Source organism: Macaca nemestrina, chromosome 3 (assembly GCF_043159975.1).
Source record: "Macaca nemestrina isolate mMacNem1 chromosome 3, mMacNem.hap1, whole genome shotgun sequence".
Taxonomy (NCBI): domain Eukaryota; kingdom Metazoa; phylum Chordata; class Mammalia; order Primates; family Cercopithecidae; genus Macaca; species Macaca nemestrina.
In genome coordinates, this window is record NC_092127.1 from 5662552 (window position 1) to 5683131 (window position 20580).

Sequence of the window (20580 nt, forward strand, 5' to 3'; positions counted from 1 at the left end):
CAGTCCTCAGTCCCCTGACCCTCTGTGCCTGTCATCTCAGTCTTTTAATCTCTGGAAGCATAATTAATCTATTTTTAGTGTCCAACTAAATGATCCGTTTCTGGTGCTAGGCTTGAGGTAGATTCTGCCTTTGCTGTTTTTCACAGAAGTAAAGATGTATGCTCACCCTCTGCTAGTCTAGAGAAACCTATGTCAAATGGCAACCTTTATAACCTCTCGCATGCCAAGCGCACTGGTAATGCACTACCTTCCTAGGGTGGGAGATGAGTCAGGGGAGAAAAAAATCAAGTCACAAAGGAGAAGGGCCTCCATGTGACTGGGTGAGCTTTTCATTGCGTCTCATTGGAGATATCCTACCAACAAACAAACACAAACAAAACCTGAAATAAGTACAGACCTTTTTAAGTTTTTTTTTTTTTTTTACTCTGATAAAATACTTGTTTGATTTTTTGCCTTTTCTAAAAGTTACTTATAATTAATAACAGTCCTGATTTAAGATTATGAACTTTTCCAATAAGCTTGAGGTTTGGCGGAGCTGCATCCTTACTAGACAGGCACACTGCGCAAGTGAGGAGCGGACCCAGCCGGTGGATGACAAGCCCGGCAAGCCGACCAGCGGAGGAGTCTATCAGAATAGCCAAAATGACCACACGGCAGGAGCATGGGAGATCCAGGCCATTAAGCATGGAAAACAAGGGGACTCTGGAGCTTTGCTTTCAGAGTGTGACCCAAGGACCTAGGGGCTTGTCAGAGATGCAGACCACAGGGGTTGCCTGGAATCCACTGACTTGGGATTCCTGTGTGCATTCAAGTTGGTGAAGCGCTGGTCTGGATTTGACAGTCAGCTCTTCCCTTTACTATTGGCCAAACTGACCCTATCATTCTTTTGCTAAAATCCTTCGGTTTCCTCTTTAGTCTTAGGTCATGGTCATGACCAAAATCCTAGGCATGGTCTTCTGGGTGAGCTGGGTCTCTGGGCCCTCCCTGTCACTGACTGCCGTTCACAGGGGCCACCTTGCCTCGGGGCCTTTGCAGCTCTCCCTTCTGTGTTAGTTGCTCAGGGCTGCCATAACAGATGGTTTTCACACAACAGAAATGTATTCCATCACAATTCTGGAGGCCGGAAGTCTCAGATCGAGGCATCAGTAGGGCCCTGCTCTGCCTCACGGCTCTCAGGAGAATCCTTCCTTGCCCGTTCCAGCTTCCAGGCATGGCGGGCTGCAGCAGCCTCACTGCAGTCTCTGCCTTTGGCTTCATGTGCCCATCCTCCCTGTGTCTGTGTCTTCACGCGTCATTCTTCTGTGTGTCCGTGTCCACACTTCCCTCTTCTTATGAGGACATTCGGTTCCTGCGAGCTACTGGTCACAATATTTTGTCAGCTGATCATTGTATATAACCTTGTCTTACGTGTTTCTGTTTGAAGATACCCTCTGTAATATTTACTGTTGATTGATGAGCACTGAACTCACAGCACTATTAATGCATGCCTGAGAAAGCTTATCTAATATACATATTTTCCCTGTAAAGCACATCATAGCCTTCTGGTTCTTAGGAACCTGGGAAGGCATTTCAGCACAATGCTTGGGGGCCATTTGAAACAACAAAGTCACCAACAAAAAGCACAAAGATGCAAAAATGTCGCACTCCGTAGCCTGTGAAAAGGACACTTGTTTGCCATAGGAGAGCAAGAGCAGGAAGGCAGAGTGTGGCCTTGTCCAGCTTCAGCTGGGAACACGTGCGTCAGATGACTTGAATTCAGCACACGTCCGCAAGTGACCACAAACGCACCAAGTATTGATTTGGGGGTTGCGGAGATGTTTTAGTGAGTAGGCAAATTCACAGATACAGAATCTGCGAACGGCGTGGATCGAATGTGTCTTCACACACAGGCTTTAGTTTTAAAGACAGAAAGTTGGTTTTTTTGTCTTGGTGCTTTGCTTTACCTGACAATTGGACTTTTCAACTACTGTTTCCGTTTCAAACTGATCTTCATTGTCTTTCAGAGAGATTCTCGTCTGTGTGAACTTTGAAAGCCATCACTAACATGAGAACAGGAACCACCGTGGGCTGGTGGGGGCACCTGAGAGGAACCATACCATATGGCTTTTTGAACTATTTCAGATGGGACTTCCCCCCCCACCCCCCGCCCCCTGCCCAACTGGGTTATTTGTGAGAAAGATAATGGAGGAAATGTGATATTATTCTGAGTACTAGCTGGAAGCAGGGCCACTTCCACACTCCGCTCATGTTTCCATATTGCTAGGCTCAGGCTCAGCCGCAGTGCCAGGGACCACACACAGCGCTTCTGCACATCGGGCTGCCAGGAGAACTGGCATCTGTTGCTCTCCACTCGTGACCACTGTACCTACCCCTATCCTGTAACTACTCTTCCCTCGCTCTTCCCTCTACTTTCTTGACTGCTCTGGATTTAGTGGTTTCCAATCTGTGTCTTGAGGTCTTTTCCAGAGGGAGGATCAGGCTGGGCTGGTGGTCACCACCCTGGCTGGCAGAGCTCTTGCAGGGTAAGCCTCTGAGGGGTCGCCAGTGCACTCCTCTGTGCACAGCTTTCCCCAGCACTCCCCAGACTTTTCTGAAACTCTTTATCATCTTGTAGCCAGGAGTCTTCGTGGAGCATGGTACCTCCCTTCTTTCCAGTGTCCTGTTAGATCGGGAGTTCCTAGACGGTAGGGAATGTCATCTTTCCCCGTTCCTGGAGCATCATTCTCAATACATGATCTTTGAATGAGTGGGTGAACAAATGAATGAATGGAACAAATGAATGAATGGAACAAATGAATGAATGAGACCAAGAGCAGCAGTATCTGCAACTCCTTGCGGCCATTCCATGTCCTCGTGAAGTGTCTCTAAGGTTCCTGTTTGTGTCTCAAAGATTGGTGGCTGGAGCCTCCATATGAGTGGATGAGGCCAGCCTCTGACGGCACCCCACCTAGGCTGTCATAGCGATCTTCAGAGCTGGCCTGAGCCTTGTAGTGAGTGTTTCCTGTGGCAACATTTGGGCTTTGTAGGACTAGTAAAAGACCTAGAAGAAGGCGGAGCATGGGAGCTCATGTCTGTAATCTCAGCACTTTGGGAGGCCAAGGTGGGAGAATTGCTTGAGCCCAGGAGTTGAGACCCCATCTCTACAAAAATTTAAAAATAATTAGCTGGGCGTGGTGGCTCACACCTGTGGTCCCAGCTGCTCGGGAGGCTGAGGTGGGAAAATCGCTTGGACCCAGGAGGTTGAGGCTGCAGTGAGCCGTGATCATGCCACTGCACTCCCATCTGGGTGACAGAGTGAGACCCAGCCTCCAGAACAAAAGAAGGTGATGTTCTTGCTATGTAGAACTTAAATTTGGTTAGGAAAAGAGAGTGGAGTGTACACAGCTGAGAAGTATATAGGTAAAGCAAGGGATAAGATGAAAGACTTCACTTAAAACAACTGCCCTAAAGCAATGTTTGATTTTTCAGAGGAGCAGTGTAGGATTAGTGAGTATCGTAGGAGCTGGAGGCAGAGGGACTGCTTTAGGCAGGAGTGGTCTCGGAAACCCCTGTGGAGGAGGAGGCTGGGTCTTAGAGGGCGGATAAGGACCTGCAAGGCCAGGGAATGAAGAGCAGAGGGCATGGGATGAGCACGGAGCAGGAGGTGTCTGCAGTATTCAGTGGGCCCGACTGCGGGAGGCGTACAAGGAAAAGGCTGTGGACTCCTGCAGGCCCGGGGTGAGGCCGGGGGGGTCATGGAAGGATGCTTATAACTCTGGCATGTTCAGGGCACAGGGAATAGAGGAGAGAGGAAGTTCATGGCAAGCTGGAAAGGAGAGTTATTGAGACATCAGCCCAAATGCCAATGAATAGAATTTTCAGAGCTCAGTTTTGGAGGAAATGAACCAAAGAAGGAAGGGACGCATCAGGATCGAGAAGAGGATTACAGTGTCACACTGTCCGTGAGGTCCTATAGAATGGAGGCTTGCACCGGAACCGTCTTCACTTTTGGACCCCAGATTAGAAGTAAATGCAGGCATAGATAGGGTGAAGATGGGTGGGGGGCAGTGTGGAAGGTACTTTGTTAGTGATTCCCCTCTGGATCTATTCCGATGGACAAGGGGAAGTCTATCTTAGAAAGGCATCTGGAAGCAGCGGGGGGCATTGTGTGGGCTGGCGGAGGAATGGCGGTCAGACTAGGAGAATGATTTTCAAAGGGAAAGTAAGTTAAAGGAAAAGGGGGTGATGTCAGGTCAGAGGGGAGGCTGGCATTGAAGAAAGACACTTGGGTGAGAGATTGCACTCGGGTAAAAGCAAAACCAAAGGAGATACCTGTGCAGGGTGCCGGGGGCTCTGGAAATAAAGTTGGGAGGGATGGGTAATTGGTGGAAAACTTTGGGAAAGCCAAATTAACTGATTCCTTTCGAGCTTTAAATGTTAATATTGGGGGTTGAAAGCGTTTGTATAACCCAGATTCTCAAAAGGAATGGCTTGACTGTCAGTGCTTTCCCACAACTGCTTTGCTCTGCCCACCCCTGGCTCTTGGAAGGATAATCCCCAAAGGCATTGGGGCCTCCGAGCAACTGAAGCCTCAAAATACGGCCAGGGTAGTGGGGATAAAGCCCCCCTCGAGGCAAAGTCCCGGGGAGGAGTGCCGGTCCTCGTCTCCAATGTCCATAGGACCTTCCCAGTGGAGGGCAGGCCTGGACCGCCCTGTGTCCCCAGATAGCCTCCTGGCCAGCACGAGGGCTGGGCTTGCACAGGTGGCTCTAGGACACAGCCCCTGAGTACACCAACCCCCCAGTTCGCCAGTCCCCACCCCAGGAAAGGAGAGAAGGAAAGGGTCAGGCGGGGTGTAGAACTCTGCAGCGCGGACACCACACTGAGTGGCACCAACGCCTGACGCTGTGTTTCTCTCCCGCAAGGGCACCATGCCGGTGGAAAGGATGCGCATGCGCCCGTGGCTGGAGGAGCAGATAAACTCCAACACGATCCCAGGGCTCAAGTGGCTTAACAAGGTGAGTGGATCAGGATGGGTGTATGTGTGAGAGAGGTCCTGGCTGAAGCACGCCCAAGCAGACTGCCGAAAGTAAAATTGTTTGTGTTCAAAATCTTAGGCTCATTCATGACAAAAAACAGCCAATGCAAAATGATCATAAAACATCAAGTTATCATCTCAAAGGCTTTTTTTCTTTTAGAGACAGGGTCTCACTATATTGCCCACGCTGGAGTGCAGTGGTGCGATTGCGACTCACTGCAGCCTCGACCTCTTGGGTTCGAGTCATCCTCCCACCTCAGCCTCCAGAGTAGCTGGAACTACAGGTAAACGCCACCACACCTGGCTAATTTTTGTATTTTTTTTTGTAGAGCTGAGGTCTCACCATGTTGCCCAGGATGGTCTTGAACTCCTGGGCTAAAGTGATCCTCCCACTTCAGCCTCCCAAAGTGTGGGGATTACAGGCATGAGCCACTGAACCCGGTCGCAAAAGGATTTGTATCCTCTCCGACTATAGCCTCAGCCTGGAGTCTCCAGTGTCTGCTCACCTTTGGTGTCTTGGCTGACTGCCTATGGAAAGCTCCTTGCTGTGTTGTTCTTTGAGGATTCTTACCCTCTTCCTTCTCCAAATTCCTTTTTTTTGCTTCTCCTGGCCTTTTAGGACTAGAGGACATGGGAACTCCAGGGTTTTATATTAGGAATGGAGCATTTCCTTTTCAATGTTCTCTATTTAAAGAAAGCTTGTTTTTGTCTTTAAGAAAAAACCTTCTTTTTACCTCTGTAATGAAGCCCATCTGTGTGCCCACCTTTCCTGAAAAAGCAGCCAGTCCTTTACAACCTGCCCCTTCCATGCACAAACCCTCCCTTACTTTGCTAACCTAAACACTCTGAATTTAATTGATCCTAGCTATTAGGGGTGAATCAGAAAGAGATAATGTAGGTAAAAATGAAAAACTTCTAGAACTATATAATCTAGAAAAACAACTAAATATATATCATGCCTTCTTTAAGGAGGCCCAGGAGAGAAGTTCCTCTCCTACCAGGGACACTTCTGAGTAAATGCCTTTTTCCTCTTCTCCACTCCCTCCCCTTTTCTTTTTTAATCTTAAGGACACAATGAATAATTTAGCTGGCCAGGCTTTATCTTTGTATCAGGTGCAAGAGCTTAGAGCCAGATTGCAGTTTGTAGCTTGCTTCCAACAAGGGAACAGGATATTGCAGTATAATTTTTTTTAACTAATATCATTCCTGGCCTTATTGGGTCTTTTCAGATATCTTTTAAATCTTATTTCTTTTTGTCCTTTTCCTTTTATCCACTTATTTAGATTTTTTTTTTTTTTCTTTAAACAAGGTCTCCCTCTGTCGCCTAGGCTGGAGTGCAGTGGCACGATCTCAGCTCACTGTAACCTCTGCCTCCGGGCTCAAGCAGTCCTCCCACCTTTGTCTCCCAAGTAGCTGGGACCACAGGTGCACTCCTGGATAATTTTTGAATTTTTTTTGTAGAGATGGGGTTTCACTATGTTGCCCAGACTGGTCTGGAACTCCAGGACTCAAGTGATCTGCCTGCCTTGGCCTTCCAAAGTGCTGGGATTACAGGCATGAGCCACAGTGCCCAGCCTTATTTTGAATTTAATGTTACTGTGTTGAATAGCTCTGTTTGAGCCTTTCTGAAACAAGGTGGGGCACTAAGTAAATAGAAATGAAGAAACCATATGCTTATTCCCTGTGACCTGTCACATATCTCAAGGTCTTAACGCAAACAATGTATTTTTCTAGAGTTGCTCTATCTATAGTGTTTTAGATTTACATATGTAATCAGCTTCTTCCAAAGAAACAAGAAATGGAGGTGCTCCTTGGTCAGCTCAGTTAGCAGGGGTGCCATGGAGGTATAAGGAAGCGGGGACCAGAGTAAAGGGGAGCTGGGGAGCCAGGGTAGCAAATGACACTGAATGAAAGCTGACGAGTACTCAGCACTTACTGTGTGCCAGGCACCCTTCTAAGCAAGGTACATGCATTAACTCACCTTCTGCCACCATGGGGTAGGTACAGTTAATATTTTCCATTTTACAGACAAGGAAACTGAGGCACAGAGAGGTTAGGTAGGATTCTGTCTTGAGGAACAGGTAGCATCACTGTTTGATGTGGAGTGGAAGAGGAAAGCCTATGCTGCTGTGTTCTAAAGAGAAGTAAGTTGTCTGTTTTTGCTTTTCCTTTTTTAAAAATACCTGCACCAGTTTTGGTTGGCTTGATGCAGTGGAGAACAGACAGTGTCTCACACCAATCGTGTTGCACAGGTGCCTGGTATGTTGACCTCTGTGATTGGTTTAGACTAACCATTAGTCCCTTCTTGGTGCGGTAGTGGATGGAACTGTGGCTCCCCGAGAAGATATGTCCACATCCTCACCCCCAGAACCTGTGGATGTCACCTCATTTGGAAAAAGGGTTTTTGCAGATATGGTGAAAGACCTTGACATGAGATCATCCTGGATTTTCTGGGTGGGCCCTAACTCCAATGAGGAGTGCCTTTATAACACACGGAAGAGGAGAAGGCACACACAGAGGAGAGGGGCGTGAGGACTGAGGCAGAGACTAGAAATAGGCAGCCACAGCCGAAGGAATCCAAAAAGAGGCGAGGAAGGAATCTTCCCAGAGCCTCTGAAAGGAGTGAGCCCTGGCTGGGCACGGTGGCTCACGCCTGTAATCCCAGCACTTTGGAAGGCCAAGGTGGGCAGATCACCTGAGGTCAGGAGTTTGAGACCAGCCTGACCAACATGGTGAAACTCCATCTCTACAAACACAAAAATTAGCTGGGTGTGGTGGGGGGTGCGTATAATCCCAGCTACTTGGGAGGCTGAGGCAAGAGAATCGCTTGAACCCAGGCGGTTGAGGTTGCAGTGAGCTGAGATTGTGCCACTGCACTCCAACCTGGGCAACAGAGCAAGACTCCGTCTCAAAAATAAATAAATAAATAAATAAAAGGAGTGAGCCCTGCAGACACCTTGATTTTGGACTTCTGGCCTTCAGGACTGTGATGGAATACATTGCTGCTGCTGTAAGCCACCCATTTTGTGTAATTTTTCACGACAGTCTTAGGAGATTGATGCACCCTCTAAGGGTCACCTCCTTACTGGGACTCTCGGTTGAGATGCCTTCTCTTCCATCTATTTTGTCCATGTTTTTCTGGTACAGGACCAGAAGGCAAATGGATTTCTCTTTGTGCAAATGAACACTTGGCTCCTTTCAGGCAGCCCTTCCCTGCGGAGCGTCGCTCATCTGACTCTTGGCTCGAGAGTTCTCTTCCCGAGGCAGGGAAGGAAAGGAGACCTCTGTCATCTCACTGGGCTCCTCCGCTAGAGCTGGACGTGAGCCAGGCTGATGAAGAAGAGCGTGCCCGTGGCTGCCGGCCCGTGCTGCCTCTCAGCACCGCCCTGGCACAGAGGCCAAGGCCTGCACTGTGGCCCCGAGGCCCTGTCAAGCTGCATCCTGCTGAGGCCTAGCCAGAGTGGGCACGTGTGCTGCTCGTGCACATGGGCACTGCCATCACTGTCACTGCAGACCTCGGCTGGGGTCAGGATCTCTTCTCTCCATACCTACACTCCCACAGGGCGTCTTTTTATAGGTTTCCGCTAACTTAGGCTTGTTGGCATTCATCCGTCCATATAAATACTTAACGGAGAGCCTAATGTTCTTCCCTCCCATTCACAAGCTTTCTGCCTGGAAATCCTTGTTTATATTTTGAGTGGTTTGAGATCATTCCAAGATACCTTTTGCCACTGAAGACTGTTGTGACTGTTAGAAAACACTGTCCCTGGGGCTGTGGGACTCACTTCTGCTTCAGTCGGCATTCAGGATGTGTTCGTGTTTACCGTGAAGTGCTCCAGGCTGGAAGCCGCATGCACTGGTGCCTTGGCCGTCTTTATCGTGTCTACGTGCTCAGGGCCAGGCCTAGTGCCTGGTAAGTGGGAGGCCCTCTGTCAAAATTGTTCTGGGAATACGCAGATGAATGTCGTGGTCTTGAAGGGGAGCAACGTTGGTGGTATTTTTGTTCTGTTAAGATAATCAGATTTATGGACACTGGGTTGGCAGTTGTCACATGGCTCTCAGAAAGTCCGTTCAACCTACTCCATTTTTAGTACGAGAGAAAGAGTTGGTTCGTTAACGCCTTACATTTGTTTCCATCCCCTATTGTCTTAGTCTGTTCCCTGTTGCTTATAACAGAATACCTGACTCTGGATAGTTTGTAAAGAAAAGGAATTTATTTCTTACAGTTATGGAGGCTGAGAAGTCCAAGGTTGAGGGGCTGCATCTGGTTGAGGGCCTTCTTGCTGGTGGGGACCCTCTGCAGAGTCCTGAGGCAGTGCAGGATATCACCTGGTGTGGGGGACGAGTGTGCGAACACAGGTCTCTCTTCCCCTTAAAAAGCCACAATCCTACCCCCATGACAGCTCATTAATCCATTAATCCCTGAATGGATTAATCCATTCATGAGGGCAGGGCCCTCGTGACTCAGTCACCTCTTAAAGGCCCCACCTCTCAGTCATGCCACATGGGGGATTAAATGTCAATATAAGTTTCGTAGGGGGCAAATATTCAAACCATAGCACCTACTTTTAATAAGTTTGAAGGAGGGTGGGAATGGAATGGGTCCCTTGGATTCCTCTGAAGGAACAGCGAGGAAGTTTGGAAAAGTGCTTTATAACCAGCTTATGAATGAGGCCTTGGCTGGGCCATTTGCCTTTGGTTATAGGTATTTGCAAATGTGCATAGCATATTTGAGTAGCCCAATGACCAAAAAAAAAAAAAAAAAAAAGAATAGGACAGCAAATTTTCATATGCCTGCATCTAGATGTATGAATATTTTGCCTTATCTGTGTGTGTGTGTGTGTGTGTGTGTGTGTGTGTGTCTGTGTGTATCTGTGTGATATTTTAAAGCAACTCCCTGACAGTGTACATTGTAAGACATAAGGACATTTTCTTATATATCCACAATATACCATTGTTAATTGGACAAAATTAATACTGTTTAATATCATCACTGCTCCATTCATATTCAAAATGCCTTGAGTATTCCCAAATAATCTTGTTACAGTTGATTTGTTCAAATCAGAGTTCAAAGGCTGTCCACAGGCTGTGTTTCGTGTTTATGACTCTACGTCTCTGCTGACTGTGGGCAGTAACCTCTGTTTTTTTCCTTCTTGCCATTGACTTGTTGAGACCAGGTTAGTTTTGGGTTTGTCCACGTGCTTGCTTGTGGTTCCCTGGGCCATTTCTTGAGGAAGGAAGGAGGCAGCCACATCCGGGGTCCCAGTTTCTCTCACACCTCCGTGTGACCCCCAACACTGGTGGGGTTATTGATTTCTTATTTCCTGGGGGAGATCCTCCTGGATCCATGCACTAAGGCAGGGGAATCATCAGACCTTTCCCTTGTTTTCACTTTGAAAGTAGACTTGTGTTTGTGTAAACATCAGGCTGTCTCTGACTGAGGTAAGGAGTCCAAACAAAAATAGCACAGTAATTGGAACATCTTGCAAATGCTGGGGGGGAGAAGAGGCAGAGGAGATAACAGAACTAGTTTCCATGTGGGGCCAAGGAACATTTTTGTTCTACATTGCTCAAGATAATCTCAGATGCTTTTCTGAAGTCAAGCAGTGCTCATCTCTCCTGCCTTCCTTCAGATGGGCAGAGTTCTGCACACATGTACAAATGGTGGGCCCTGGCATGGGGCGTCTATCCATGCACAGCGTGTACCACCACCACATGTGCAGGACTGGTCACTCGGGGATGGGACACCTAGCACGTACTGACGTCATAGGGTCTACACACACATAGCAACACCGTCATGTCCCGTGGAACACACAGCTTGTGACCAGAATGTTTGCTGGTCAGAATCTCTTTCAGTTTTAAGATGAATCTTGCTTTCTCTTACCTTTTCATATGGTCTTCTTCAAAAAAAAGAATCTGTGATACGATTTTAAAGATATTTCTGATAAGTTTATTAGTCTTTTCTTTTTTTTCCTGAAATATGAAAAACTAGTGAAAAGTGACATGTAGTTTAAAAAATATGCAGCCATCACCACTGTCCAGTTACAGAACATTTTATCCCTCCAAAAGGAAATGCTATATCCATTAAGCAGTCACTTCCCATTTCCCTCCCCGCTAGCTTGTGGCAACCACTAATCTCTTCTCTGTCTCTATGGATTTGCCTTTTCTGGATATTTCATGTAAATGGAATCATTCAATATTTGGCCTTTTGTGTCTGGCTTTTTTCACCCAGCATAATGTTTTCAAGGTTCATCTACATGGTAGCATGTGTCAATACTCTATTCATTTTTGTGGCTGAATAATATTCCATTGTATGGATATACCACATTTTGTTTGTACATTCGTCAGCTGATGGACCACTCGGGTTGTTTCTCTTTCGGCTCTTGTGAGTAGTGCTGCTATGAGCATTTGTGTATAAGTTTTGGTTTGAATGTTGGCTTAGAATTCTTTGGGTGTATATCCAGGTGTAAAATTACTGGGTCATCAGGTAATTCTGTGTTTCACTTTCTTGAGGAATGGCCAGACTTTTTCTGCAGAGTTGGCTGCACTGTTTTGCATTCACACAGCAATGTATGAGGATTCCAGTTTCTCCACATCCTCACCAGCGTTTGTTATTTGTGTATCTGTTTTTGGAGACATGTCTGTGGGTTAGTCTGTTTTGTGTTGCTATAAAGGACTACCTGGGGCTGGGTAATTTATAGAGAAAAGAGGTTTCTTTGGGTCAGGGTTCTAGGCTGTACAAGAAGCATGACCTTGGCATCTGCCTCTAATAAGGCCTCAGGATGGGAGACAAAGGGCATTACATGGCAAGAGAGGGAGGAAGAGAGAAAGGTGCAGGCGCCAGGCTCTTTTGAATAATCAGCTCTCACAGGAGCTAATGGAGCGAGAGCTTACTCATTACCATAAAAGCGACACCAAGCCATTCATGAGGGATCCTGCCCCATGACCCAAACACCACCCACCAGGCCCCACCTCCAACACTAGCGATCACATTTTAACGCAAGATTTCGAGGGGACAAACATCCGAACTCTTCCAGTCTACTCAGGCCTGTCACACATTTCAGGAGGATCCATAGTGGGTAATTGCTAGGTTCGGTCAGCGCTTTTGTAGTTGCAAGACTTTTGCGGTTTCTGTGGGACTAGGTTTGGTTGTGTGTGTGTGTATGTATATGCCTGCATGCGTGCAGATGCTTAAAAAGATCTACTTTATCGGTATCAATTTTGTGTCTTGCAAGTTAGATTTCAGATTGTGTCACCCTAGAACTCCTTTGATCTAGAAAAAAGTGCAACAGCAAATTCTTAAGAATCTTGGTGTTTAAGCATAAAGCTTTAGATTCTGGGCGTGCACTTCAGGAAAAGTTCTTTCACTGAAATCAATTTTCACTTGTATTCATTTTCATGTGAACATCAATAAATGGCATTAAGTGATTTTGCTGTCGATTTCATCTACATTAAAGCATCAGATGTCACTCAGCCCCTTTCTGATCACTGTCTTTTGAAATTGGCTAACCTGGAGCCCTCTCTGTGGATGGTACAGAATGAACACCAGGGAATTTCTCAAAGAGTCTCTCACTTTCAGTTCTCCTTTAATAACTGACTTTTTAGAAGATGGTAGAATTTTCCTTTTAACAGGTTTTGGGAAACTCTCCAATGTTCTGAAATAGTCTTAGTTCTGGCTTTGTGATTGGTTCTGTGGAGAGGTGCTGAGTCTCTTTGGGGACAGCTGGACCCTTTCTGCATGTCACTGTGTGAGACCGAAGAGGTGGAAACCCCTGCTGACATTTCCTCTCCTTCCTCAGCGTCTAGTGCGGGGACCCGCATACCTGGCAATTACCAGAACTGCCTTGAGAGCTTTAAAAGAGTACGGCCTCCTGGGCTTTAATCTACAGAATCCAGGTCTCAACCGGTCTGTCATAGGACAGGGACTCTTCCAAATCTAAAAGCTGGGAGATAATGAGTGGGTGATTAAGTAATAGTATATGGAGTTGCATGACCTGGAGTTTGAACTTAGACACTTACTACCCTGCAAGTTCCTTGACCAAATAGTTAAAATCTGCTTCTCGGTTTCTTCAGCTGTAAAATGGAAATCGTAACATATACCTCGCTCAGGAGGCTGTAGGAGGAAAACAAAGCTGAGGTCCATGTGGACGTGTAGGCAGATGCACAGTGCCAGTGGGACCTTAGTACCTGAGGTCCATGTAGACGTGTAGGCAGATGCACAGTGCCAGTGGGACCTTAGTACCTGAGGTCCATGTGGACGTGTAGGCAGATGCACAGTGCCAGTGGGACCTTAGCACCTGCCGCTACCGCCACAGGAGCTGCTTGGGCCAGGTTCCTCATCTGTAGCTTCACTCAGAAGACGGCTTTCTTAGTAAACCATGCGTTTCCAATTTCCAATCATTTGTTTTTCAGGGTTGCTTGAGGCAGTTTTGAATTACAAACCTCAGTTACATTGAGAGAGATGTAGAGATAGTCTGATATAAGGATTGTATTGAGAGATGTTTCTTCAGAAAATGTGTCATCTCATAACCGCTACCTCTTTGTTTGCACTCCTTGCTATTTCCTGCAGGCGGTGGACCCGCGGGGATTCCAACATTACTTTCTATTTCTGTTGGATGCATAGGCAAATGGAGATACTCGGTTTCTGCGACAGTGGCCCAGATACACCCGACTTCTCTGTAGCAGCATCAAGGGTTTTGGAAAGTTGTCTCATTTTTAATTTACTGAAGATAGCTGGAGTTACTATTTACCAAATGATGAGAATAAATTATAAGAATAAGCATTAGAAGTTTCAGTAGGTGACCATTTTTCTGTGGTTTTATAAAAAGAGGCACAGGGTCGGGTGTGGTGGCTCACACCTGTAATCCCAGCAGTTTGGAAGCCTGAGGCGGGCAGATCACTTGAGGTCAGGAGTTCGAGACCAGTCTGGCCAGCGTGGTGAAACCCTGTCTCTACTAAAAATACAAAAAGTGACCAGGTGTAGTGGCGCATGCCAGTAATCCTAGCTACTCAGGAGGCTGAGGTGGGAGAATCTCTTGAACCCGGGAGATGGAGGTTGTAGTGAGCCAATATCGTGCCATTGCACTCCAGCCTGGGCAACAGAGCGAGACTCTGTCTCCAAAAAGAAAATTAAAAAACAGAAAAGTGGCACAAATAATGGAACACACTGGCATATCCCAAATCATCACCTTTGACCTTGGAAAACATTCCTGCTCTGCAAGACTTCATGGGACTGACTGTCACTTGGGGTAGGCTGTCAGGATTTGGGATCCAGCGGGGGAAGTGGGTTTGGTTTACGGTAGATTTTCTTGTCAACAGTCAACACATTCAGTGATGCTTGGTGGGGAATCTTGCTGGCTAGACCTTCACAAGCTTTTGCAGTGGTGGGTCAAAACCCGTGACTGCGGTTGTTCTTTACCTTTTTTTTTTCCCCTTCAGGAAAAGAAGATTTTTCAGATCCCCTGGATGCACGCGGCTAGACATGGGTGGGACGTGGAAAAGGACGCACCACTCTTTAGAAACTGGGCAATCCACACAGGTACCTAAACTCCCTGCGGCGTTTATAGAGGCGGGCACTCTTGCTTAGTTTTGTTTTTATTACACATAAAATATCCTGGCTTATGACCTCATGAAGATGGCTGTGAAAAACCTGTGACTTGTTGCTAGGCACATCCAGGACACATGGGGTGCAAACTACAGCCGTCAGAAGTAATGCTTCCCTCATCTCGTAGACTCTTAGTCCTCCAATTTCCTATAAATGTGGTATTCTAAGAAGTTCCCTAGGTGTTACCAGGGGAATAGAAACTCATTTGTTCTGATGCTATAAACTTTGATCAAATTTATCTACCCTACAAAAGGTAGTCAGAAATACATTTATTTATTACAACATTTACATAGGGAGCTATTTACAGGAATGGACTCTATTGGAGCGTCAGATGAAAAAGAGGCACTCAGGTTCCCTCTGCCTGTTGACTTTGCAGCCTCTCGGTCTTCTGTATTTTTCTTACGCTGGTGCTCCATTCTTCCAGCATTTATAGTTTCCTCAAGCTGTTCAGTAGAACCAGGGTGACCAGCTTGTCCCAGTTTGTCTGGAACTGTTCAAGTTTTAAAAACAAAATTCCCACATCCCAAGAACCTTCTCACCCCCAGGTACACCAGGACGATTGGTCACTGGAGGTATAGCCTGGAGTGAAAAGGTTTCCTCATACTGCCTGACCAGCAATACTGTGTTTCCAGAAATTTCTTCCTCTGTATCTAATGTTTTCTCTCTCTTTCTTAATCTTTATCTCTTTTGTTAGGAAAGCATCAACCAGGAGTAGATAAACCTGATCCCAAAACATGGAAGGCGAATTTCAGATGTGCCATGAATTCCTTGCCTGATATTGAAGAAGTCAAGGATAAAAGCATAAAGAAAGGAAACAATGCCTTCAGGGTCTACCGAATGCTGCCCCTATCGGAGCGGCCTTCTAAGAAAGGTAAAGGCATTTACAGACTAAAACAAGATCACTCAATTTATGTCATCGTGCCTTCGTGACCTCTTCATTTCTACATCTGCAGTCACTTCGCAGGTAGAATAGCCTGTTCATGCTGTGGGGGATCATTCCGCCCCTACCTGGCTTGGAAACAAGACTCTCAATTCACCAAAGGCAGTAAAAGATACATGTGGAATTTTGATCATGTACAGAGTAAAGCAACAAGTTCATTGAGAGTTTCAGAAAGAATTTAATTTGAGGGAAATGTTTCTCTGGAGGCCCTTCATGAATTAATACAAAACTACATTTTTGTTGCCACAGGAAAGAAACCAAAGACAGAAAAAGAAGACAAAGTTAAGCACATCAAGGTAATCTTGGGTGTTTCAGAGAGAAAGCCAAAGTTGGGTTCCTATTAATGACTCATACTCTGCCTCGTAAAGACGAGTCACAGGACCTCTGCGGAGTGTGTCATCTTTCTTCCTTTGCTTGTGTCTTCTGTGCTTTACATGTTTGCTCTTCGGCATGTATCCACTTGCAGACATAGGTACACAGGGCCCTGCCTCATCCCGTTTCCCTGGGAAATTTATGAATGAAGTCACAGATTCTCACTGTGCTCGGCAGGCTGCGGCCTCCATCTGGCCACCACGGCCGTTGCCAGCGGTCATTCTGTGCCAGCTAAGCTCCACAACAGCTTGTGGCTCATACTATTAAGCATATTTTCAGGCTATTAAATATACTTTAGTATGTATTGAATGTTCTCTACCTCTATAAAATGTGTGAACTGTATGTTACAGACATCCGCCACGGGCCCTTCGGTGGGGGACACAGCGGCTAGCTTCAGCACTCCATCAGCACAGCTCTCAATGACTGCCTTCTGCCCCCTGCATCTCTCGCACCGCACAAGGGTTTCCCGTGGGATGTGCGTGTGTGTGTGAGTTCTCACGAGGCTGTGTGGTCTGAAGTCCCCTGCGGTCTGAGGGTCTCTGTGCTCAGATGAGGTGGCCCTTGGTAAACAGTGAGAATATGCCCCGCAAAACTGGGGACAAACCTCAGTGGCTGAGCAGAGAGCAGACACTGCAGCCACAGACCCAGGGATCTCAGAGAGATTGTCTAGCTCGCTGGCCTCCGTTTGCAGATGAAGAAATTTAGGCAGCGTATTTCTGCACTGATACTTTCAGTTTCACTTTCACTATTTTTTATTTTTAACTAAATTTAAATACTGCACTGTATTAAAGGCCTGATTGTGCTTTAACTTTTCATTGTGGAAAGATTTTATGCACATAGAAAGGAGACAAATGAGTAAAATTTACTCCATAGGCCATCATTCAGGTTAATTTTAACCTTAATCAGCTCCCGGCCAGTTTTGCTTCATCAATAGCTCTTCCCATTTCCTGACGTCTAACATGAAATTGCAGCCCTTCAACCATTTTTGACTTACAAAAATAATTTGTGTATTTATTTATTTATTTTCTTTTTTAATTGAGACAGAGTTTTACTCTGTTGGCACAGGCTGGAGTGCAGTGGTGCGATCTTGGCTCACTGCAACCTCTGCCTCCCGGGTTCAAACGATTCTCCTGCCTCAGCCTCCCGAGTAGCTGGGACTACAAACGCACGCCACCACGCCTGGCTAGTTTTTGTATTTTTAGTAGAGATGGGGTTTCACCATGTTGGCCAGGCTGGTCTTGAACCTCTGACCTTAAACGATTCTCCCACCTCAGCCTCCCAAAGTGTTGGGAATACAGGCGGGAGCCACAGCACTCGGCCCAAAAACAATTCTTTATAGTTCAGCTTAATATAATGTTTGAAGCAAATCCCAAATCTCGTAGCATTTCTTCCATAATAGTTCAGTATATATATTTAAAAGATAAGTGCTCTGTAAAAATACCATGATGTCATTATTGTACCTGAAATAGTGCACGGTAATTTCTCAATATCAGTGAATATCCAGCCAGTGTTCAGAGTTTCAGTTGTTTCATACATGTTATAATTTTCATGTGGTTTGTTTACTTAAGACCCATATACAATTCACATGTGGTTTTTGAATGTCTTTTAAGTATTTTTTAAGTGTATATGTTTCTCCTATATTACCTCTTAAAAAATATATATATTTTATATATATATATTTAATATATATATATTTATTATATATATATATATATTTTTACAATTGAACAAACCTAGTTGTTAGCCATATCATTTCTCACAGATCTTTTTTTTTTTTTTTTTTTTTTTGAGACAAGGTCTTACTCTGTCACCCAGGCTGGAGTGCAGTGACGCGATCATGGTTCACTGCAGCCCCAACATCCCGGGCTCAGGTGATCCTCTCGCCTCAGCCTCGCTCTAGTAGTCGGGTCTACAGGTGTGTGCCACTAAGCATGGATAATTAAAAAAATTTTTTTATAGAGGTGAGGTCTCACTCTGTTGCCCAGGCTGGTCTCAAACTCCTGGCCTCAAGTGATCCTCTTGCCTTGGCTTCCCAAAATGTTGGAATTACAAGTGTGAGCCTGGCCGACTTAGTATTTTTAAGGCCTACATTTTGATTCATGTTATTTAGTCAGAAAAGTATACCTTTCTCACCAATGTGCGAGAATTTGCTACAATTTCAAGTGTGACTGAATCGTATTTACTACTGTTTTCCCATCATCTAGCTCGGTGTCTGGCCCAGAACAGACCACTAATATGTATTTGATAACTGAATAGATGCATCAGCGTTTGTTGACTAAATAGATGCATAAATAAGTAGGATATGTGGGGTGGGAGTGAGGGGTTTTCCATTAGGATGCAGATTTAATTTCCGAATCACAGTTAATGAAGAAATATGTTGCCTTTTCAGCACACGTTGCTCACATGCATCCACTGTATTCCATCGAACGCCAGATGCCAATGATGCTAAGATGCACTGTTATTTTGTGTATCTCTTAGAAAAATTGCTTCCAATGAAACCAGGACACATACTGGATTGAAAGGCACGTCCTCTTTCAGGGATGTGGCAATGCGAGGAAATGTCCGTCTTAGTAGTTCCTGCCACGTGGTGGTCCCGTTCGTCCGGGATCTCTGCAGCCACATCGGCACCAGCAGTGTCTTCACATGGCCCTAAAATGAGCAAGTTGTGGAAGGTACAGTCCTAGGTGGGCTTGACCATCCTGGCCCAGGGAAGTAAGTGAGAGATCCCCTTTCGTGCAGCCATGTGGGTCAAGAGCCACCTTAGCCAAGTGTGTTTCATGAAATCCTTGTGCCATGAGGATAGGATTGACACCTGAAACTTTTCTTTTGAAAGGACCTGATTCCTTCAGCAGAAGGCAGGTGATTCATTAGGCCTACACACAGCCTAACTTCGGAATTTCGATCTACTTGCATTGTGCTGTATGGTAAAGCAGGGAAGCTCGGAAGAGGCCAGTGGGCTTCCCGAGTTCTGTGCTTCCTGGCTGTTCAAGCCATCGTGTGGACTCTGTCTCTGTAGAGTGTTTGAAAAGTGAACTCCCCAGGGCGTCTGGAATTGGAAAGTCAGAGGACAATTACTAGCTATTAATATATTACCTTTTAATTGTATATCAAAACACCCAGGGACTGAGTTAATATACCCTGTGCAAATATACTAAACCTACTTAGTCTATCCAAATATGTAACCGGATACACTAAGCAGGTTTCTTCTGAGGAAATTTGTCTTTCATGTGGTAACTAGGTATGAAAATTTGCTGTTGAAGCAAGCTCTTCCCAATCTTCAATTCAAGTTGAAGTTTTAATTAGCAAACTGTTTACAACATGTAGGCCAAGTGTTAGAATTTTCTTGGGGTCACTCATGATTCATCTCCATGCTGTATGTCCCCCAACAAATAGTCTCCCCGAGACTGGGAGACCCAAGGCCCAGTAGCCATGTGGTATGTGCAGAAATGGCCTCAGCATCCTCTGACATTTCCTTTTGTGAGCATATCCCTGCATACTCAGTGAACCATGTTTTCCTTGAGCTAAGCCCCACCTGTGCGGCAGTAACTGGATATCTAAGGAAGTGAAAACAAGAAAAACAGCTGGGTACAGTGGTACATGCCTGTAGTCCCAGCTGCTCAGGAGGCTGAGGTGTAGGAGGATGGCTTGAGCCCAGGAGTTTGAGGCTGCAGTGAACCATGATTGCACCACCGCACTCCAGCCTGGGCAACAGAGCAGGACCCCTTCCCCACCTCAAAAAAGAAAGAAAAACAATAGTGAGAAATCCTGGATGCTACATCATCAGTGCATACATATGTTTCAGAAAATATCATGGAATGGTTTGCTCTGTGAGACTTCACACAAGGCCAAGAACAATAAGGATAGAAGTAGTTAAAACAGAGGGGTGCTCGTTGATATTTTTCAGCTGATTCCAAGTTCCCAGCTATGATTATTGTCTCATTGAGTTCTCCCTGTGATGGGCAGGTCGTTTCCCTTGTAGACATTTAGGAAATGGATGCACAGAGAAGCTGATTCATTTTCCCAAGGCTGCATTGCTTTACAGAGCTGAGATTTGAATCCAGGTTTGTCCACCGGGTGCCTTGTAGCCTTTGGGGCCTAAGCCAGGCCTTGAGGGGTGGACAGGGTCAAACCATGGTCCTTCCCCCACACTAGGGGCATCAAGAATGAAGGCCTGGAGATTAGAGTTGGTTTGTCTTTCCTGGATGAGACAGGAAACTGGCTTAATTAGAGCAGAAGTTTGTGCGAGGGGACAATGGGAAATACAGGCGTGTAGGTGAGGCGAATAGAAATGGGTACTTCCTGCTTCGGAGGGTTGTTTGCGGCTGAAACATACGTACCTTGAAACTGCAAAGTGCTTCCAGATCAAAGTGTTAGTGTAATGAAGGAGACAGAATTGGGAAGGGCTGCCAAAGTCGCTTGGAAAAGATTAGGCCTGGTCTGTATTCGTTCTGAGCGCAGACCTATGGGTGGAAGTTATAGAAAAGCAGATAGGGGTTCGGCTGCTCTTTCTCATAGAGTTGTTGGCTCTAACAGTGACATGAGCTGGATTAAAACACGGGACACTCCCTGGCAGGGCTGCTACTGGAGTGATCCCTTCACTGGTTGGAAGAGGTCTTCAGTTTTTAAATTGTAATCAAATGAAAACAC

At 45.9% G+C, this 20580-nt stretch overlaps 1 protein-coding gene and 1 non-coding gene across 7 annotated transcripts in view; one reads left to right on the forward strand and one right to left on the reverse strand.

The window, feature by feature from the left end:
- Window positions 1–20580, forward strand: part of LOC105466581 (interferon regulatory factor 2) — an 86706-nt gene that overhangs the window by 40870 nt on the left and 25256 nt on the right. For 5 of the 6 annotated variants that reach the window (XM_071092782.1, XM_011715636.3, XM_071092780.1 and 2 more), the window contains 4 exons: window positions 4905–4997; window positions 14456–14555; window positions 15316–15492; window positions 15811–15857. In XM_071092782.1, the coding sequence (XP_070948883.1) occupies window positions 4905–4997; window positions 14456–14555; window positions 15316–15492; window positions 15811–15857 (417 nt within the window). Of the gene's footprint in view, window positions 1–2171; window positions 4006–4904; window positions 4998–14455; window positions 14556–15315; window positions 15493–15810; window positions 15858–20580 lie in introns of those variants that run through there. The other variant, XM_011715638.3, reaches the window with a different exon arrangement.
- LOC112424047 (small nucleolar RNA SNORD79) lies at window positions 1965–2048 on the reverse strand. Its single transcript, XR_003014695.2, has one exon. It is a non-coding gene; the product is annotated as a small nucleolar RNA SNORD79 (small nucleolar RNA).